Genomic DNA, 20,390 nt, shown 5'->3' with positions numbered 1-20,390 from the left:
CTAAATGCTGTTCATTTTATTTCCTGCCAATACATCTAATGGATTAATAATTTCTGAGAAGTCTGAAGTAAGACTTTTTTGTATTCATGTTTTCCTTTAAAACAAAACAGAATCCAGGAACAGCCCCTCTTAACCCAGATTCAAAGAAATCTGTATTTACAACTCTAAAAAAAGCAAGACAGCTATAGTACCAATGTCTTCTAACATCTTCAGATTTATCCAATATAAGGGTTATTTTTTAATTTCTAAAAGACAATTTTATGTCTATTCTCAACACTTCCCCTTTACTAGATAGGGCATGTAGAAAAAGAAGAGAAATAAAGATTGAGTTTCATTCTCAAGGTTATTTGCAGAGTAAGTCTTTCTGTAAAGCCTGCAATATATTGCTTTTTCAGGGCTCCTGGAATGTCTTGTAAAAAAAATTACTCTTACTATTTAACCCCATTCTTTTCTCAGAACAGGAGTAATAATAATAATAGTAGTAGTAGCACTAGTAGTATTAATAATAATATTAATATTTATAATAATAATAATATAATAATAACAGCAGCAATAACCTTCCTTGTCTCTGTTATGTGAATGTTGTGGTCCCCCTTGGTTGTAAATGATAGAATTCAATCTCCAAGTTAGATGACAGACTAAATTCAGGTTACTTGTCACTGGTAGGAAGCTCTGAAAACTACCTAACTTGAAAATAATCTCAGGGTAATATGAAGCTCTTTTCACCTTTTTTTTTCCCCATTCCTCCCTTTTCAGTCAAGGTCTAGAGGTAAATTTAGGTTAAACCTGAGTAAATTTACAAATCCTTTAAAGTGTCATCCATTCACACAGTGGGGTACATGTCACAGTACAATCTTCTTTCCAGTGTACTGCTTTGTCTAAAGATCTCAGTGTTTAAATCAGTTTTGTATGCCTATGGATACAAGAATTAGAAGACTTCAAGAATAATAGTAATTAATACATGCTTTTTATTTCTAGGCAGGGATTTTTGAACATTTGCTTTGTGTGCCTAATTACTTACAATGAGAAAAGCCTGGTACTAGTATTCAGATTTCAGTCACACTGATCACTAGAGATTTTGTCACCATTTTTCAGTGCATATAAAATACGTTTTTACACAGTACATAAGTTTTCTATTAATTTCTTGTACATTACTTTTTGACTAGAATGAGTTTACAAAAATACAGTAGAGTTTGACCAAATCCACTAAGTAATCTGGTAGCAGTAATACAATTGTATTTGTGCATTTTCTCTCATGTATGAAAAGGGAATATCTTTTTTCAAAACAATAATTTCTTTACCGTGGTGTTGTTCGATATAAGAAACTAAAATGGAGGGACTTTTATCTAAATCAAATCTGTGCCTGCTATTTCAAGCAACCAACTAAGATGAAATTTATATATAAGTATGTTTCTAGAGTTTCTTAAATGGGTTTGTGAATTTAATTTCTATTTAGTACAAAAAAAAGAACTGAGGATACTTGTTTATAGCTCCAATTATTTCTATACAACAGCCAGTACTTTATTGTAGTGTTCCCACTGTGTTCCTATTTTTCTGAAACACCGAGAATATTACAGCAGATAAACTTGTTCTGCAAGGTTATCTTGAGCAGTATTATGCAGATACGATTTTCCCGTTCTTAACAGGGTAGTTGACCCCTTTCCAAAGATTAAATGCTTTGAACAAAAACTTGTCTTCTATCTTATTTGCATATGAGCTTGGCTGTTGCTTTATTAGTGTTAGTACACATAAGTATACATATTTATATACATGCCCTGTTTCTGACATAATTTCCCAACATATTTTCTCTGGAACTGTAATAGCAGTATCACATGTCAGGGGGTTCCTTTTTATTCTCGTTTAATGTTTAATGTATCTACTCCTATTTGTTAATTTGTGCGACTTTTGCACCTGTTGTTTAGCAATTTGAATATTGAAACAAATGTTTTTTCACAATAGATAATGTTGTCCTCGCCTCATCTTGCATTACTTTCCTGTTGTAATTCTGTTAACCAGCACTGCTGCTACTTTCCTTCAGCAGGGGTAACTCAAATATTACATTTGAAACTGGAACTGATTTTATTCTAAAAAAATATATGATAAGGTAAGGTATTTTGAAAATTGGTTTTCTCATTATATTAAGGAAGAATTTGAGTATAATGATTTCTTCAATAGTTTCAAGGAAAACTTGGCCCTTTTCCCTAGTTTATTATTTAAGAGATCTACAGATATATTAAGTGCTAGTGGTAAAAATTCACACTTTTTCTTAAGAAACATACATAATTTTGTTTCACAGTTAAGGGTTTTTTTAGTATGCAGATGTTAGTTTAATTCAGTTACTGACAGATTCTCTGCTCTTGCTGTACTCTTGGAATTTGCTCTCTGGTGAGGTAAAACTTCTGGACAGGAGAACATGACTCCTTCTCCATAAACCAGCTGAACATGCATGGCTTCAAGGCTGTGCAGAAACTTTACAAAATATATGGTGGGGCAGAGCTTTTTAGTATGGTGGCAGATGGGAATCCCCCTAAAGAGAAATACCCCAAAAGACAAGCTATAATGTCCTTTTTTCATTCAGTATTTGTTTTTAGAGACTGGAAGCTTATTTACTTTAAAGTCAAAGTTTGAAAGGAGGAAAATAGAAATAGCAGATGTGGGTGTAACTCTTCTACAAATAGACAAGAATTGTACCCATTTTGCAGATTACATATTTTGAAATCTTACACTACCTCCCTTCATTTATCTGTGAAGAGACATACAGAATGAAAACTGTCAGTTTGCATAGTCTATTGTGAGGGGATAGATGTACCCAAAATTGCTCTGTGGCACATACTAGTTGACAGGTTGAAAGTCCATATTTTTAAGTGTTAGATGTTATCCTGTGATCACTGTCATGTTTATATACGTAAACCAGACCACCTATTTCAGAGACTTTATATAAAATAGAGTAACTATACCTGTTCAGGAAGTGATATATGTGTTACATAGTACAAAGATAAGCTTCCACAATCTCACCATCAGGCTCAGTGATCCCTGATATCTTCTCAAGAAAAATCATTAGCTGGGCAACACAAACATAAATGAGATATATTTTATTTGATTGTGAGAGTAATAAAGAATTCATAAAAGCTTTCCCCTCTTTATTGACGTGAAACAATACAGATCTGCAAAGTGTTTTTAACATCTAAAAATTGTGATAATATTTGTTATATGGTGTTTTATCCACAAATGCTCTTTCAAGTCAGCTGTTATCCTTTAGTTAAGAGCATACCTTGATTTTTTTAGTATATCTGTATTTTATTCTAAAGAGACTTTTGCATCTTAAAAATGGTGAAAACAAAACAAAAAGTACTATTCAAGGGAAAGACATACAATTGTAGAATCATTAAAACTATTTAAACTCTAATTTCATTACATGCTTACTTTGAAAGTTGCCTCTGTTCGGAGTATGCAGTGCCAGATATCAGAATCCATAAGAAAAATGAAGTTAATGCTGAAATAAAATATTTAGGTGTGTTCACTTCAGATGCAAGAGCTGGTCTGTATATAACTTTGTTTTGGCAGGTTAATTGTAATGACAGACGTGGCCCTCTTCATTTAGAAGAGTACAACTCTTCTAAAGACATCGTGGTACATGTAGCACTTCTTTTGAGTTATGGCTAGGACACAGTCAACTTTAGGTTTGGAAGGCAGCATTAATTAATAATAATTACGAATAAAACACTATCCATCAGTCACAGAGAGAAAGCAAAAATATTATAATAACTTGAAATTAGAATTAGCACAAATTTAAAAAAAAAGCCCAAACAATCAATCCCCTTAATTTTATTCTAATCATGCAAAGTGATCACATGAAAAACATCTTAAAATCTAAAAAAAATCTTAAAATGGTAGGAAAATAGGGATTCTTATTACCTTCAGATTGCTTTGATTTGAATCATATCATTGCTGAGATTTGAAAAGAGCTTTAAGATCATCAAGGTCAGCTATTAACCCAGCACCAGCATTGTGTTGACCATTCAACCATGTTGTCCGGTGTCATATCCACATGAATTTTTGAACACTTCCAGGAATGGTGACTCCATCACTTCCCTGGGTAGTCTGTTCCAATGCTTTACAACCCTTTCTGAAGTATATGAAGGATTGTATCTAGAAACACAGAATTAATATGAAACCAAATAGAATAAAACTTCTTTTTAAATCCTTAAATTATGTGAACAAGGAAGTTTTCTGCTGAAGATTAAGTGCTGGACGAAACACTTAGAAACAAAGCTTCAGCTGTAAGCAAACAAAGCTATTAATTTCATTGCAATTGGTGAAAAGCTGGAGTCTAATTCTTCCTAACGCCTTTCTACATCAAACTATAGATGAGAAATGTCTCTTCTAAAGCATGTATTTATAGTTCAAGAATATTCAATTCAAATATTGATCTATTTTCTCTAGGTAGCCTTTTCTGTGACTGTGAAAGAAAAAAATGATCAAAATACTGCTTAAGGATGACTGGTCAAACTCTGTGCCTAATCTGAGAACTTTGCAAGGTTCACACTGCATCTCTAAAGGAAGGTCAGGGTTTGTAGGCCTAGCTTTTCTCTTGCATTGATTTACACGCCTCTAACTTCAAGTACGAGTATGAGGAGAAACTCAGATACAAGTGTGTGTGATGCCAAGTTATTGTTAACTTTTGGTTCCATATATATACACACACATAAAACTAAGTCTCTTTATCCTATACCACAAGACTGAATGTAACAACTTCTGCAATTAGCACCAAAACCCATCTGTGATAAAGGTGAAACAAAGCAAGAAGTGGGCATAGGTGATGGTGGAGAAGAAACAGAAATGGAGCAACAGAACTGTCTTTTCTTTTCCCCCCCCCCAACATTTTAGTACTGTTTTAGTTAGGCCCAGTCTTCACGCCTCACCTTCATAAACCCTTTAATACTCCACGTCTCTGGGAAGTTTTTGGGAAAAGGAAGATTGTGACTTAACATTTCATCTCTTTCAGTAACTTTTTGCTTCTTTCTTTGTTTTTAGTAAGAGAGAGTCCTCTGACACATGCTTCCCAAGAAGCAGAAGTGGAATTCTGCATAGATTTTCTGACAAAGCTTATATCCCATAAGTGTTTTCTTGCTGGATTTGGAATGCTTTCTCTTTTTTTCTTTTTTTCTAAATGTAGGCCTATAGCATTTCACAACTTTCATAGTATCACTTTAGACAGTTCAAGTCAAAAATTTTTTAAGCCCTGTGGGAGGAAGACTAACAGCAATGGTTGCATTAACTCCACTAGAAGGGAAAATAAAATGCTGCATTAAACTTCTGTTTCAACCTTCATTTTTAATGATGCCTTCCTTTGGGACACACTGCTTTTCTCTTTTTCTCTCTCAAATTTCTTTTAAAAATGACAAGAAAACTCAGATTTTCTTATCAATGTTTACTGATGAAATGGGAGGTTAATTTTTTTAAGATGCATGAAACAAATAGAAAAACTGATCCAAAAGCTTCAACTGGATACAAGAAAAAAACTCATATCCCTTCATTTGTTAAATGCACCCATTTTCATCTCTTCTTTGCCATGGTATAATACCTCAAAGCAAGCATACAAGACATGAGAAATTCTGCGAAGTGATATCACTGTACGAAAGCTGTGTGGGTTTCTGTTGTTTCAAGACAGGGTCAATCCTGTAGAAGAGTCCTGCATTTTTCAGTCACAGACTAGCAGTGCTTACAGTGTTTGTGGTGCTAACAATGCAGTCCACACAACCCCCACATTCACTGTTTTCTCAGCTGTGGAAAATGATGTTTTGCTCATTATTGTCAACCTGCTATAGCTTTCAGATGTCACCTTGAAGGTGGAAGTTTATATGACCTATTTGCTTCTGTCAGGAGATCTGTGATGTAACAACTACTCCACATTAACAGCCAGAAGACCAACACACACCACTACCCCAAATGCTGATTTCCGTACTTTTCTTCATTTTGTAGTTACTTTTTAAGTTAATATTTGTCACTTCATATAATGCTTCTAACCAGTTCTAAAAAAAAAAAGAAAAAAAGAGTTGAAATAGTATTACCTATTTTTTACCTAATTGCCTGTTTTTCCATTTTCTTCATGCAAATTTATTACAGCTTGTACTGTTACTTAACCTAAATAGCATTTCTCTAAGGAAAATCTGAATAGTTTATCTGAAATATTTACTGATTGCTTAGGCACAGAAAAGCTGTTTATGTGTGTCTCCAGATAAGACTGGACACCAGAATTGTGCCAGTATTTGTAATTAAATGAAATTATTACTTCTGTCTTATGATTTTTAGTTTTGAAAAGTCAGAATGGTTAAGAACATTTTAACTGTTGATATCTGAGGAAAGGACAGCAATATTCCTTATTTACAGGGTGCAACTAAGGCTTTGAAAATCTAGATTCTTTTCTATTTTATATTCCAGCTATGGTAATCATTTAGAAGTATTTTCCAAGGACAGTGATAGATATAACTTTAAAATTTTGTATTTTTGTGCCTGTCTCTGGATAATTGGGTGCTTTTTTGTGTGGGAGGTATTTTTATGTGTATATCACATAAAAATGGCACTGTTGAATATTCTAAACAATTTTTGTAGCTGCTTAGACCTATTAACACAACAGAATTGAGTAACTGAAGTCCTTAACACCTGAGTATCTTGACTTTGACAGTAATGCTGAATCTAGATTTAGATAATTATGTCATTAGAAAGTACATATGCTACACAATAAGACATAAAGCAGCACCTCTGCTGATTGAGTGCTGTGTAAATGACTCCCCTTCCCCCCCAAAAAAAGCCAAACACAGACTCAAAATGTCTTTTCCTCTTTTTTCTTTTTTTTCGTTTTTAGTCACTCTGAATGTCTAAAGGTGAGCAGCTGTTGGGTCAAAATTTGCAGCCCTGAAATTTCATGTTTTTAAAAAAAAGGTAGAAAATTCTCACCTTTTATTTAAAACATAGCTGCAGCAGGGAAAACCTTTTGATAGCTTTGATGTTAATCCCTGTTTATTTGCTTTTGAGTGTAAAGCTTTCCTCTCCACCCACCTCAAACTCTGGACCATAGGTCAAAAATTCAGTTCTATGTCCAGGTGAGATTGTTTCTCTTCTGGTTCCAGAGCTTCAGTGAGGAGACCAAAGAATAAGGGTCAAAATTTTCACCTCTAGATTTGGAAGATATGGGTTTTATATTGAAAAATAAGATATTGTGAAACGATATCTGAACTTGAAGTTTCTTTCAGATAAACCTAAGCAATTTTAGTAGCCTAAAATATGCCTTTATTTACTAGGGCTACAAGTAAGATTCCAACTTTCATGCTTTATCTGTAGACAGATCTTGAAAAATAGCTGAATGGAGGAAGACCTTCAAGTTGCCTCTTACGTTTTGTTTGAAATTGAATTGATATCAGATCATATCTCTACTGACTTCATCCTGTGTACAGGGGGGGGTATATGTGCATGTGTACGTGCACATGAATACATGTGTGTGCATATCTGCATTAGTTTCTATATGTGTGTATGTATAGATATACATATATATAATCTTGGATTAATTTCTCATGTTTGCTCCGTGCAATGTAATTTGTAATTTTGTGGTGAATTGTTTTGGCTAATTAGATTATTCTGAATATGTTCAGAGTGTAGAAGGTTAAAAATAAGCTTGCTGCTTATCAGGTCTATTCCATTTCCAAAAATCTGATTTATGTATATATCAGTTTTGGATTATTTAAATCTATTCCTATGAGATATGCTTCACTGAAAACTAGTTGCCATGTCAGATAGATCCAAAGTTATTTTAATTTTAAAGGAAAAATGTGGAAACTATTTGTGCTATGTAGAAATAGATAAAAATCTATCAGTAGATATAGAGATAAAACTCAGTGCAAAATCAAAAATAGCTCAGAATCAAACTGTATCTCAGCAGCTGATGACTTTTATAGAGATAGACATGCCATGAATGTTAGCTCTCTGACATAAGGGTTGTTCCTGCTAAATGGGGAGGCTCAGGCAAGGAAAGATTAAAGTATTAACCATAAGTGTGGTGAAAGAACTGAGAACAGAAATCAAATGGTTTTCTTATTGTGCTTTTAAAATATGTGCATTATTTTCTTTGTGTTTTTCTAAAACCTGCAAAATTAAAGAATCTGATATCTGACTTTGGATATAAAAAGTGTTCCCTAAACTATTATTTCAGCTGATTCTTTAATATTTTTCTGCAGGTGTTAAGAATATGTATATTCCTTTGCCATCTTTTAATAAATAATTAGTTAATTTTGTGATAATTTTTTCTCTTGCAAATTAAGGAGGACTAATTGTCAAACAGAACTTCTTTTTCTGTTATAGGCAGATACCATCTATTCAATACAGTCTAGAAGGACAATAGCACGCAAAATCTAACTTTCAGCTGTTTCCTAGGTAACAGAGGTACAGCTATAAAACTGTTGCACTGAATGGAAGGAAACAGCAAATGTTTCCATTTTTCTACCATTTTTGAGTTTGAATGAAGTAAACCCTAGGAATATCACTACTTCAGAAATTGCAAGATATGGGACTGGAGGACTGCACTTAAGATTCCGGTGTGGGTTTTTTGTCACTTTCAGGTTTTTGCACACCTTCTGTGATTGCACAGACAATTTCAGGAAACTTGTGAAATAAATTGTAGCGGAGTTTTTTTATTTAGGCTTTTGGTTTGGGGTTTGTTTTTGTTCATTTTTTTGACAAAAATTGTTGTGTAGCAGAACTGGTCCTTTCCATGAATGAAACAAACAGAAAAGCAGATTTTCTGTTTTCTTGTTCTATTATTACTTTCTAGGAATTTTTCAGAAAGTAGCTATTTATTTTTGTATGGATTCTAGTTCAAAAATGAAATGAAAAAGTATTAGAAAACTGAATTAAGGTAGTAAATTATGTATGTGTATGTTATCCTTTCATGTATGTAGCTAATTATATAGAATTTAGTAGGCCTTTCTGGAAGTAATATAATTGTAGTATATTCCCAGTAGTTTGTCTTTCTCAATTTTGTTAAACATAAATTGCTTTTCCTCGCTGTAAAGGTTGACATACTTAATCCCCATTTACCATTTGTGTGTCATTGAGACAACTATTTCACAAGTAATGCTTACTAAATTAGAACATAAATAAGGCAACTGCGTTTTCCTCTGTGCTGCTACTCCAGCCTGGGGGAGGTCTCCTATAAACAAGAGCCTCATTCTTGTATTTTAAACATCAGCTTCACATTTCCTCAAATAATGGAGTAAAAGGCAGTCATGAAAATGAGATAAGAGGGCAATTTGTTAATGAAGTTGTGCCCTGTGTTCACTAGGAGTGTCTAATTGTTTCCCTGTGATTGCCTTATCTGTCAGTAACATCCATCCATCATGTTTGTCCTTAAATTCCAGATGTTGGTGTAAAGACTACTTTCAATTATGTTTAAAATGAAAACGTTTTAATGTAGTATAGCTGTGGAAACCTGGTTTACCACTACTGTAATTAGCTAAGATCATAAATTGAGGGTTCATCACTCACTGGCTTAAAATACATTGTTAAAGTTCATAGTAATATTTAGAAGGTTGGTGTTAGAACAAAATATAAATAATATAGTAGTTCTAACAGATTGCTTTGTTTAATTTGTGAATGAAGTTTTTCTACAGGAAGTACCCAAATGTACGTGGCAGTAGCAGCCTCTCAGGTTATTTTGTATTAGGCAGCGCTTGTATTTTATATTAAAAAATGATACAGAAATTTTTCTCTTGTGGAAAAATGTATAAATAGTTTATAAACATGCAATATGTAAGTGCTCTTATATGGCTATTATACTAGCTACAGAAGTTTGTGCTATGCAATGAGAAGTGTGCAAGAAAAGAAATGTTGTGGTAAATATGTTGTCTGAATTCTTTCTTCTCTCTCTGAACAGATGTTGTGAGAGAATACATTACTTCATTTTTCCTTAAACTTTAGATGTAAAGTTAATGTCTAAAGTGCATTAAAATGTCTTTCCTGGACTGTGATCGAACTTCCTTTACAAAGGTTTCCATAAGCTCTATTTTGAGTTAAAGCTAGAAAACACCACTTATTATTGCAACACTTTTCATGATCATGTGATACATAAATTTAATTGTTTTTCCTCTAAATTTACATGTTTTGTAAAATTACTCATGGAAATATTTGTGCAATTTTTTGCAAAAGTTTTCCAGAATTTATTATTAAATATCTTCAATATTCAAATGAGCATTAGCATCATTATTGCCTTTGTAGAGATTTGTAGAATCTCTTTTCAATTCTTGATCAATCCTTAAAGTGAGAAACATTGTCCTGTGTTTCAAGGAAAAAGTATTGTCAGTGTGACTTTTTTGTTAATTTTCTATGTCTTTTTTGAAGTCAGACACGAAGCGACTTGTGAATGCTACTGTGTCAAATCCATGGTTTAACAGATATAACTCTTTTTTGCTGTGTTGTCTGTCTCTAAAGAATAGCTCTTCGCAGTTTTAAAACTGCAGAATGAGACTGATGGTTTACAGGAGCTAAAATCTAATGTGTAGCTAGCTCTGAGCAGTACCCTATCTAATAGGATTTGTCTTGTCTTCCTCACCACCCCAGCCCTGCCAAGAGTGTAGGTAAAATGGTGTTAGCCATCACCTGCAGCAGAGTGAAGCCAGACTGTCTTTTCGAGGACACCACAACCAGAGAAGTTGTCTAGGGGAGACAAAGATGATACTTGTTTTCTGTCCCAGTCTCTTGGAGTTCACCCAAATGAATCAGAGTATGTTCAAGTTAAGTGCTCTTTTCCCTCCCCACCACCTGGAGCCTACATCCATTCAGATGGCAAGGTTTGCTCACTGCAGCTTCAGAATGCCTGAGGAATAAACATGTTTCCCTACTCAGTATTTCTGCATTAGACCCCTGAAAAGCAGTCACGCAGAACTCAACTCTTACAAATTGTATGGCCTCAATCTTCATTCCCCTGGCAGATGAGGACAAATATGCAAATACTATGCATAGCTTAGGCTGTCAGTTAAATACATCTTGGGTTTGTCTATTGCTATTACTTAAATAGCTACATGACAGTTGGTGGCTTTTAGAAAAACCAAAACAAAAAAGGCTAGAGTAGTTTTGATTCCAAAAAACATTTTATCTTCTTCCATGATTTAACTTCTATCATAAATCAGTCTTTTCTAGATCAGAGTCTTTCTAGGATAGTGAGAAGCATTTAGGAACGTTTTCTCTTTCTGCCTTTTTTAATGGCTATGAAGGTGTTCATAGTGTCGCCATAATGATGCATATCCCCTTAAATATACCAAAGTAATAAATTCCAGTCCCATACCTGTAAATTAGATGTTTCTTAAAAGATCCACTTTCAAAACAAAACTGCCTATGCAGTTTCCATGGGGTAAATAGTTGTTTCTCATACATCATTGTATCTTCAGAATAGTGACTAAAAAGAAGGTTGCAAAATAACTTTCTTTGCTAATCAGTATATTGCTCTGTCCTTGAATTCACTACTTGAAGTTATGTATTGGCTAACTGTAAATATCTGTCTGCATGAAATACATTGTATTATGCTGGTACACATTTCCATATCTCATCTTATAAAAAACCCTTTTGAAATCCTAAGGTTATCTTAATAAAAAAACCCAAACAAACCCTTTTAAACTGTTTCTCTATCCAATTTAAAATATGCAGCAACTGACATAAGAGAACAGCAGGCATACATTATTTTGTGCTTTGGTTTAAAATAAGTACTGACTGTAACCACTGTATGCAGGAAATTTCTGTAACATTTTCCATTTTATAGAAGACTTCATAATGAAAAGAGTAAACCAGATTTTGTCAAAGATATCTTTTCTCTTCCTTTGGCAATCCCACCTTTTCTTGTTTAAATAAGCTTGCTATGTCCAATAAATGAAAAGTAGAGATAGATTATGAGCACTGAAGAGTAATTTCTGCTTTTTGAAGTCAAATATTATTATGAAAGATATAGTATATCTTTTTCTGGCATATTTGCAGGGGTTTTTGCATACATTACATTCCTACATTTATATGAAAAGCTTTACCAGAGGTAACACTGTAATAAATCTTCAGATGCACCTTTCCAGAATGATAAATAAAAAAAGGACATGCTTGGAAATTGATAAAAGTTCGCTTAGTATCTATAAGCAGAGAACATTGTCTAAAAAAGTATCTAAAACTGCAATAATTTATTTTTGTCTTAATTTGAAGACCAGACAAGGAAATGTTATGGATCAAACCACTACAGAATTAATTTCTTACTTCTTAAAAGAACCCTGTTTGTAGTGTTATAAGAAGTTAATACTCTTTGCTTTTTTAGTTTTTGATTTTGTTTTGTTTACATTTAAACTTTTAATAGGAAATCAAATGCAAAATAATCTTGTTTTGTGTATTTTATTTTCAGGGGATAAATGCAAACCTACTGAATACACTGAAGTGAAAAATGTGTTACTGGATCTACAAAAGCAGAGATACATTGAACGAACAAAAGATAAATCTGTTGGTGAGAAAATGGCATTAAAGAAACTTCTTGTAGATCAAATGTTCAATTATTTTGATTCAGACAACAATGGACTTGTGGACACGAATGAGTTATCTCAGGTAAGATTTAGTTTTTGTTTCTGTTAGCACCGTGACTATTCAGATGTCTTTGTCAGGACATACAAACATGGAGTATCATGTCTTAGGATACTTTAGAATATGTGAGTCTCTGAGGTGTAAAACTTCATTTGAGAATTTTTGAATGGCTGAGTTATTCAGAAATTCTGTAGTGATTATTTAGTAATTTGAATATAATGCTTTGAAGTGTACTGCAGCGTGTTAGAACACTCTAGGCTACTGTGACCATGAGTTGTTTTATTATCCACTGCATATTGTCATCCAGTCCAACTGTATAGATGTATTGTAGAAGTTGAAAAAAATTAAAATAATGAGGTCAGGTCAATCACTTCTGTAATACTAAAGAAGTATTATTGATCTTAGTTAGGGCTAGAGAAGTACAGAAGAAATCCTGCAAAGAGAGTTCACGGTAGTCTCTAAATAGCAAATTTTAACTAATTACAGATCTAAACCAGTAATTGCTACTCTGGTAGGCATAACAGCACCAGCTTTAATCTACCTAAAATGACTGATTCTATTAAAGAGTGTTGATGGGGCAAATGTACTTTGATTTACTAGAGGTCTGTGTTTCAGAAACCTAATCATGGCTGAACTATATTAATGAGTCTACTACTAGGCAGCCAATTAAATGTTCAAGAAAAGTAGGATTTTTTAGATGTGTGTGTTGATCATTATCCTATGTTTTAAGTTGCATGGCAGTATTAAGAGGTAGGTTGGAGTTATTTCCATACAGCTAACTTTTAAAATTCTAGTCACAATTTCAAGGACCTGAGGGTGATTGCAAATACAGGTATCAGGCCAACTACTAGTGCAGTATTTCAAAAGACGGATTTAAAACTATTTTTCTTTATTTTTATAAGACTGGTTTTTCCTTCTGCTTTTTAGAGTCTTCCAGAACTTCAACTTTCAAAGGACTTTGGTGCCTGTGTATATCTTACAAACGCGTTATATATGAATATACTATATGAATACATAGCATAGATAGGAATCACATATATAGATTTGCAAACTATATTTAATTCTTCTCTATTCAGTTGCTACATGTTTGCTTTTCCTTCTTCTGTGTGTGTCAAACATAGTTTTAAAATAATAAAAAAAATTCTTCAATTATTGTGTTTTCAAACTTTATATACGTACTTTTCCCCATGATTTTTTTTTTCTGTAAAGAGGAATTTATAATGGCAGCTGTAAAGTAGTGCTTTTTCACAAGTATGGAAACAAGTCAGCCTTAAATCCCAAACATGTGCTGTTTGGTTTTGCTAAAGTTCATTGCAGAAACATCAGATTTTTCAACCTACAGATTAAGGTGCAGTAAATTCATTGCTAGTGTTTTTTGCTTTGTCATTGTATGTTTTGACAAGAGGGACCCGTGCTGGAGCAGTCTGTTCCTGAAGGACTGCACCCTTTGGAAGGGATTGAGGCTGGAGCTGTTCATGAAGAACTGCACCCCAGGGGAAGGACTCATGTTGGAGCAGTTCATGGAGGACTCTCTCCTGTAGGAGGGGAAGAGTGAGATGAGTTCTCCCTCTGAGGAGGAGGGAGTAGAAAAGAGAACATGTGATGAACTGACTGCAGCCCCTATTCCCTGTCCCTCTGCTCTGCTGGGGAGAGAGAGTGTCGAGAATGTGGTCAGTGAGGTTAAGCCCCTTGGAGGAAAGGTGTTGCTGATATTAGGTTTTATTTGTCATTTATCTTTCTCTTGTCTGATTGGTAATGGATTCAGTTAATTTGTCCCCAAGGTGAGTCTGTTTTGCCCATGATAGTAATTGGTGAGTGATCTCTCCCTGACTGTATCTTGGCCCATGAACTTTTCATTGTATTTTTGCTTTCCTAGCCAGCTGAGGAGTAACAGAACAGCTTTGGTGGCCACGTGGTATCCAGCCAGGGTCAACAATCCCCAGGGAGACAGTACTGTACTCCTGAAAACGTTCTCAGGATTAGGAGAATTTTTCTCAGTTGTGCTCAGAGTACAAATTTTGAAATCTGCAGAGTTGTCATAAATAACAGCTCCTGTCTGCATTTTAAATGCAATCATATTAAGGAGATATGAAAAGCAACATACTTTCTGCATAAAACAAGGACTCCTGGAGTTAATTTAAGTTCATGTGAATATATTGAAGTTCAGTTTATAGTGCATCTTAAATTTTACATATCATCAATCTTGCTGTGCAATCAGGCCCTTGGATTGCATTTATTATCTCATAGGTGTCTATATAGTCATCCTACCTAATGTAAAATTGAAATGAATCAGTTGAAGATTGGAAATGGTGACAGCAACACTCCAATTTTATTGATGTATTTTGGATCAAAAGTCATAAGGTGAATTTGCATCTTGATGCAAGAGAAACAACTATTCCTCTCCCCAAAAAAGCAAAAATAATGTTTTTATTTAAAAAAACCCTATTTCAAATAGTAAGAAAGGTTTGTCTGTTTGGGGTTTTTTTTGTTGTTTTGGTAGTTTCAATACTTCAAATCTGATAGCAATAAATTAAAAATTGGCAGACTATTTTTTTCTGCCGTTTCAACAATTCTAGCACCTGGGTTGAGGAGGTATCTTTTCAGCTTTTTACCGGCTAGCGCTTGTAGTTCAATGCCTTCGAAAGCCTCGAGCAGCCCAGAGAGGTAGCACGGGCAATCCTGCATTTCAGGAGCTCTAAAATCGGTACCTGTATCAGCTGCAAAGCACATACCACCAGCAGAAGCAAAGAGGGAGAAATACAGCTCTCTGCTCGCTCAATTCCCTGCAGTTAGCAGCTTTCAAAAGAAACAGACAAGAGATGTTCACAGAAGGGATGCAAAGCCAGAGAGAACGGGCCCTGACTTGGTCCTTTCTTTTATTGGGAGAAGGGGAAAGGGGAGGACTGGGGGCAGACCCGGGGTGAGCGGCCAGTCAGACACTGCTAAAGAGTTGGAGTTACATTTGGTTTTGCCCGCGCTTGGAACAAAGGGGTTCAGAGCACATGGCAGGGACAAGTGTCTTGGGGAGGGGGAGGGGAAGCTCAGAACAGGCAGCATCACTGGATATAATATTTTTCATGGCTGGGTAGTCCAACGCAGAATTGCAGCTAAAAAGAATTTTAACTCCCATACACTGTGTGAATGTGATAGGAAAACAGTGGGATTATGTAGCTCCATGCAGGCTAAATGGACATTTTTTTCTGATGTAAATTCTTCTCCTCCTTGACTGCTTTAATCGCTGAGTCTGATTCATTTAATATTTTAGTTTCCAAATCCTATATTGGCAAGTGATTTTGAAAGAACTTACAAATTTAACACTTTAGACCACTCTGGTTTGAGAAGTAGGTACTAACCAGAGAGGGTATCTATCTTTCCAAAATTGCAAACCATGAAATAGGCGGGATTCTCATCATCTTCATCATCTCTGATCAACATATCTGCAAGGTTTCTGGTAAGATGAGGTGGTTCCTTGAAGGGTTTGATTTGTTTTTAAAGCACTTTGAAACATTTTAAAAGAATCCAACCTAATGGAAGATAATTGAATCTTCTGGTTAGCTATGAATATTCAGTTGTTAACAGACTCTTTTTTTAATCTATTTTATCTTACACAAAACCAAATTCGAATTTAATAAAAATTTGTAAATGAAATACCAGTGTTTCTATCACTGTAGACTGCTTGATTACTCCATATTGTTTTTCTATTATAGAAGAGGAAAAAGAGCAGAAGTGTTATGGGTAGGCATGGGAGTAACGTGTGTTTTTCCAGTTATGAATGCAGTTGTTCTGCTATGGTGGAACTGCCATTTTATAAACAGTAAACCTGTTCTGGTAGCCGTCAGTGAAAGATGCATAAGCTCTAAAAATGTTTCATCTTGCTCAACAATGAAATTCAAGTTCTTTTTTGAAGGAAGAAGTATGTGAAGTGAAATAATCTACACTTGATTAGACTTCGAGATGCTTTTTTTCTATTTATTTCTTACACTAGTGAACTCAGAAAGCAAAATTTTACAGAAAAGGGAAGTGACATAGCCTGAAAGCAAGTTGAATATATAACAATAACAATAATAATAGTAATAATAAAAAGTTTTCCTCTTCCTTTCCCTCCTTTCAATGATCAGTTTTTAGAGTCAAAGAAAGAAGTTAACATCCTTATTTATAAACTAGTATCCATAATTTCAAATACCTGAATAGATTTCCTTTATTTACCAGGTTAACATATGACAAATGAAAATACATTACTTTTCTATAAAAACTCATCCTTATATCAGCAAAAAGAAAATACTCCACAGTTATTTTGGTTGTATTTCTTTATTAATGACAATACTGCGGCACTTTACGCCAGCCAATACTTCATGGGACTTGTTTGCAGAGATACAACTTACATAAATTGCATCTGTCAGACTTGGTTTCTGATCAAACTGATCAAAATACTTGGTTGGACCTTGGCATTTAAATTTTTACCTTCATGACTTCTGATTTTGCATCTAATCAGTGCTGTTATTAAGAGTTATTTGGAGGACTTGGAGCTCAGAGAAGGAATAATGGGTCTCTGTGTTTTTAATCAACTTTGGTTTTCCCTACATGTTACATAAGCAGAAGAATATTTTCCATGTTGATTTGTAGTTCTATTTATTTTCTGCTATTAATTAGGGACATGTTATTTAGGTTGCATTATCTATTTTTACTATCATTATTCTAGGAAAAACTAAATGTGCTATACTCAATTCTAGGTTCAAAATAAAAATAAGAACCCTACATGAAATTTTAAAATTGGTGGGAATTAAGACTCTTTTAGGAATTAGGAGTTAGATAAAGCTTACAAACACTGTGATCATCATGCAAACTGTAACATCTTGATCTTCCTTAGTTGCCTTTGGTTTTATCAGGTATAAGCATTTCCAGTTATATTCTTGCATGCTGTGAAGGAAGCAGGAGTAAGCTTCATTTCTTGAGAAGGTTCAAGGACTGATGCTATCTGGAAGTGGACACAAAGTATAATGGCGCAGGATTTTGTTTGCACTCATTTATCTTGTTTTATCTTGGTCAAGTCCAGAGCCACAGGCTCAGAGTGCTGGTGGTTCTGGGTTTAGTTCTGAGATGCAGAATTTTACCCAGTCTATCTCTGTGGCCCTAATACCTATTCTGGTCCTACACTGTGAGCTAGGCATCTCTAGCATTATATTTGCAGACACCTAAGGACACACTTATATCTTCTGAGTCAGATTAGGTCTTCCCTCTGCTAAGTGCAGAATTGGAAAGACAGGGAAATGTGCCTTTCATTGGAGTAGTTTGCAGAAAGAGATCTCATGTCTGAGCTATGTAACTTGATTGGTTTGGGGTAGTATTGAGATAATGCATTTGAATGAAATTGAGTACATGCCTCTGTAGGCCACTTCGTGTGGGTTTAGCAGTGCAGATACCCATTTCCTCAGGGGTTTCTGCGTCATTCTGTGATGCAGAAGTCCAGTATCTTTACTCACTCTACATATATCAAAGATACCACGCTACTGTAGACACCAAGTAAGAGGATGGTGTTGCTGCCCTGCAGAACTTGCTGGTAAATTATAAGAATATTGATTTAACTAGATTAAGGCAAGTTAAAGCAAGGAACAATTTACCAACCTTTATTATCAATTTAGTTTCATGATAATAAATTCTTTTAATTTATAAAAGGTTATACTGCTGTGGAAGATGGTGGAACAAGTAATTGAACCCCCCCTTGTGCAGTCACAATTAATTTGAAGCACAGTTCTCACAGTTTTTGGTGTTTGATGTACTTAGTGTTTTATCAAGCCCTGAGTGGCACTGCGGTGATGAGGTACTTGTTTTTAGGGAAGATGAACACACACTGACTGAATGACCATATTTGATTTAAAGGAAGGTTTTGTTTGTAGTTGTATTTATATAGCAGTTTCCTTGGGGTGGTATATAAAGACCATTAATCACAAGCAAACAAAAAAACACTGACTGATAATACTTCAGGTAAGGTGGACTAACAAAAGATGTGTTATGTTATTTGTGATCTAGTTTCATAACATCTGCAGATTTTTCATTTTGACTATCAGAAATCAGATTAAAATGAATGACACAATCTATTCTGATGTGCAGTTTGTAATTTTTAATCAGATTACGTTTCCCAGTGTTCTAAAGTTTGGAGTTGTAGTGACTAAATTTCTGAGAGGATTTGAACTGGGGTAATAGTATGGTGTTTCATAGGCAATAGATAATTGTGTGCTATATCTTTTAGAAATGTAATTTTTTTCCAAAAAATGCAAGTCCTTCCTCTGTGTTTCAAAGAGTATTAAATTGTGATGGATAAGTTTCATAATTTGGAAAAGACATATTTAACTTGAAAATATAGATAAGTTTTTAAGTTTTCAGCATTTACAGGGTTTCACAATGAACCATGAACAGTTTTCTGTATATTTTGCCTTTTACCAGTTTATAATATGGAAAGTAAATGCTTCACTGTCTTTATGCAAATTCAAACTAAAAATTGTGGGCATAAATATTTGCTAACATTCTCTGGTATGAATTTTCATCTTAAAGGTTTGAAATCAAATAATCTGTGTTTGATTTGTATGGCACAACCATAAAATTGTGCAGACAATCTTAATCAGGCTTTAACCTTTATAGTATTTTGTTTCTAGCATGTGACTTGCTGAAAATTTTCCCAGTTTTTCTTCTGCCTCCTGAACAACGCTGTCTGTTTAGTTTAATCAAGGAGTAGACAGTCTGGGTTTAAGGAATTGGCTTAAGAAATACTTTCCTTGAATTTTAGTCTTCTCCATGGACAGAGATTAATAGAATTTAAAATTTAAGGCACATTGTTGGATCATCTGTGAAACACAAGTGTGATTACATGGTGGTGTATCGTATGCATGGAATTTTATTCTATTTATCCTATGCTTTTAAGTAAATTAATGTCTTGCAAAAAACTTCCATAAAGAAGTGGGCAACCTTAATTTGTCAGGCTGTCATATTGGCTTTCTTGGAATCTCATTTAGCTTGTAACTTCATACCACAGTAGATCTGCACTTCAAGCTGCTACAGAAACAGGTAATTTTTCAAAATCCAAACCACCTCCACCTGAGTTGTACCTAGCTCTGAGTGATATCTCGTGACAAAACCCCACCCCTTCGAAAGGAAAAGCCAACCAACAACCCAAAATTTCCATAAAGGTGAATTTTGCTTCTGATCACAGAGTTGATCTGATCCACAGATCCCATTGGAAAGCTGGGACATGGCTTGATCCTGCACAAGAGAATTCAGGTTGGAACAGCTCTTCTAGTAGCAAATAACAGATAATTAAGATTAATCACCATATAAATCACGTCTGTACCTTCTAAAATCTGTCCTCACAGATGCGTTTGGAGGGTTTATCAACAGCGAGTGTATTTTCCAAGGAACTCCGAAGTATATCATCTGCATAAAGATGTATATACAAAAATAAACATTGAATCTTATATCTGTAATCAAAATGATAGATCTACTGAGGAAAAAAATTTAAAAATTGCCAGGATGATGAAATGTACCTGTGTATAGTATCATTATTGGAAATAGCACAATAATTCTAATATTTTTTTTAATTATGATTCTTCTTTTTTAAAATATGCTGCTTTTCAGTTGGTCAGTTTTTAACAGATAACAGATTTTAGTTCAAAGAATGGAAGCTGAGAACACTAATTTGATATTTAAAAGCTGGTACTATAAAGGCAGGTGTTTGTGGGGATTTAAAAAGGTTTTCTTCAACCTTTGACTTACACCTAAGTGTAAAGTTTCATCTTTATTTGTAC

The 20,390-nt window shown here is 34.3% G+C and overlaps 1 protein-coding gene across 2 annotated transcripts in view; it reads left to right on the top strand.

The window, feature by feature from the left end:
• Positions 1–20,390, top strand: part of FSTL5 (follistatin like 5) — a 278,658-nt gene that overhangs the window by 132,575 nt on the left and 125,693 nt on the right. For both annotated transcript variants that reach the window (XM_042049795.1, XM_042049794.1), the window contains exon 5: positions 12,422–12,618. In XM_042049795.1, the coding sequence (XP_041905729.1) occupies positions 12,422–12,618 (197 nt within the window). The remainder of the gene's footprint in view (positions 1–12,421; positions 12,619–20,390) is intronic.

The sequence above is a fragment of the Corvus kubaryi genome, unplaced genomic scaffold (assembly GCF_017639235.1).
Source record: "Corvus kubaryi isolate FWS band 111438036 unplaced genomic scaffold, C.kubaryi_AGA036_p1.0 71, whole genome shotgun sequence".
In the NCBI taxonomy this organism is placed as follows: Eukaryota; Metazoa; Chordata; class Aves; order Passeriformes; family Corvidae; genus Corvus; species Corvus kubaryi.
This window is presented reverse-complemented; position numbering and strand designations above follow the sequence as displayed.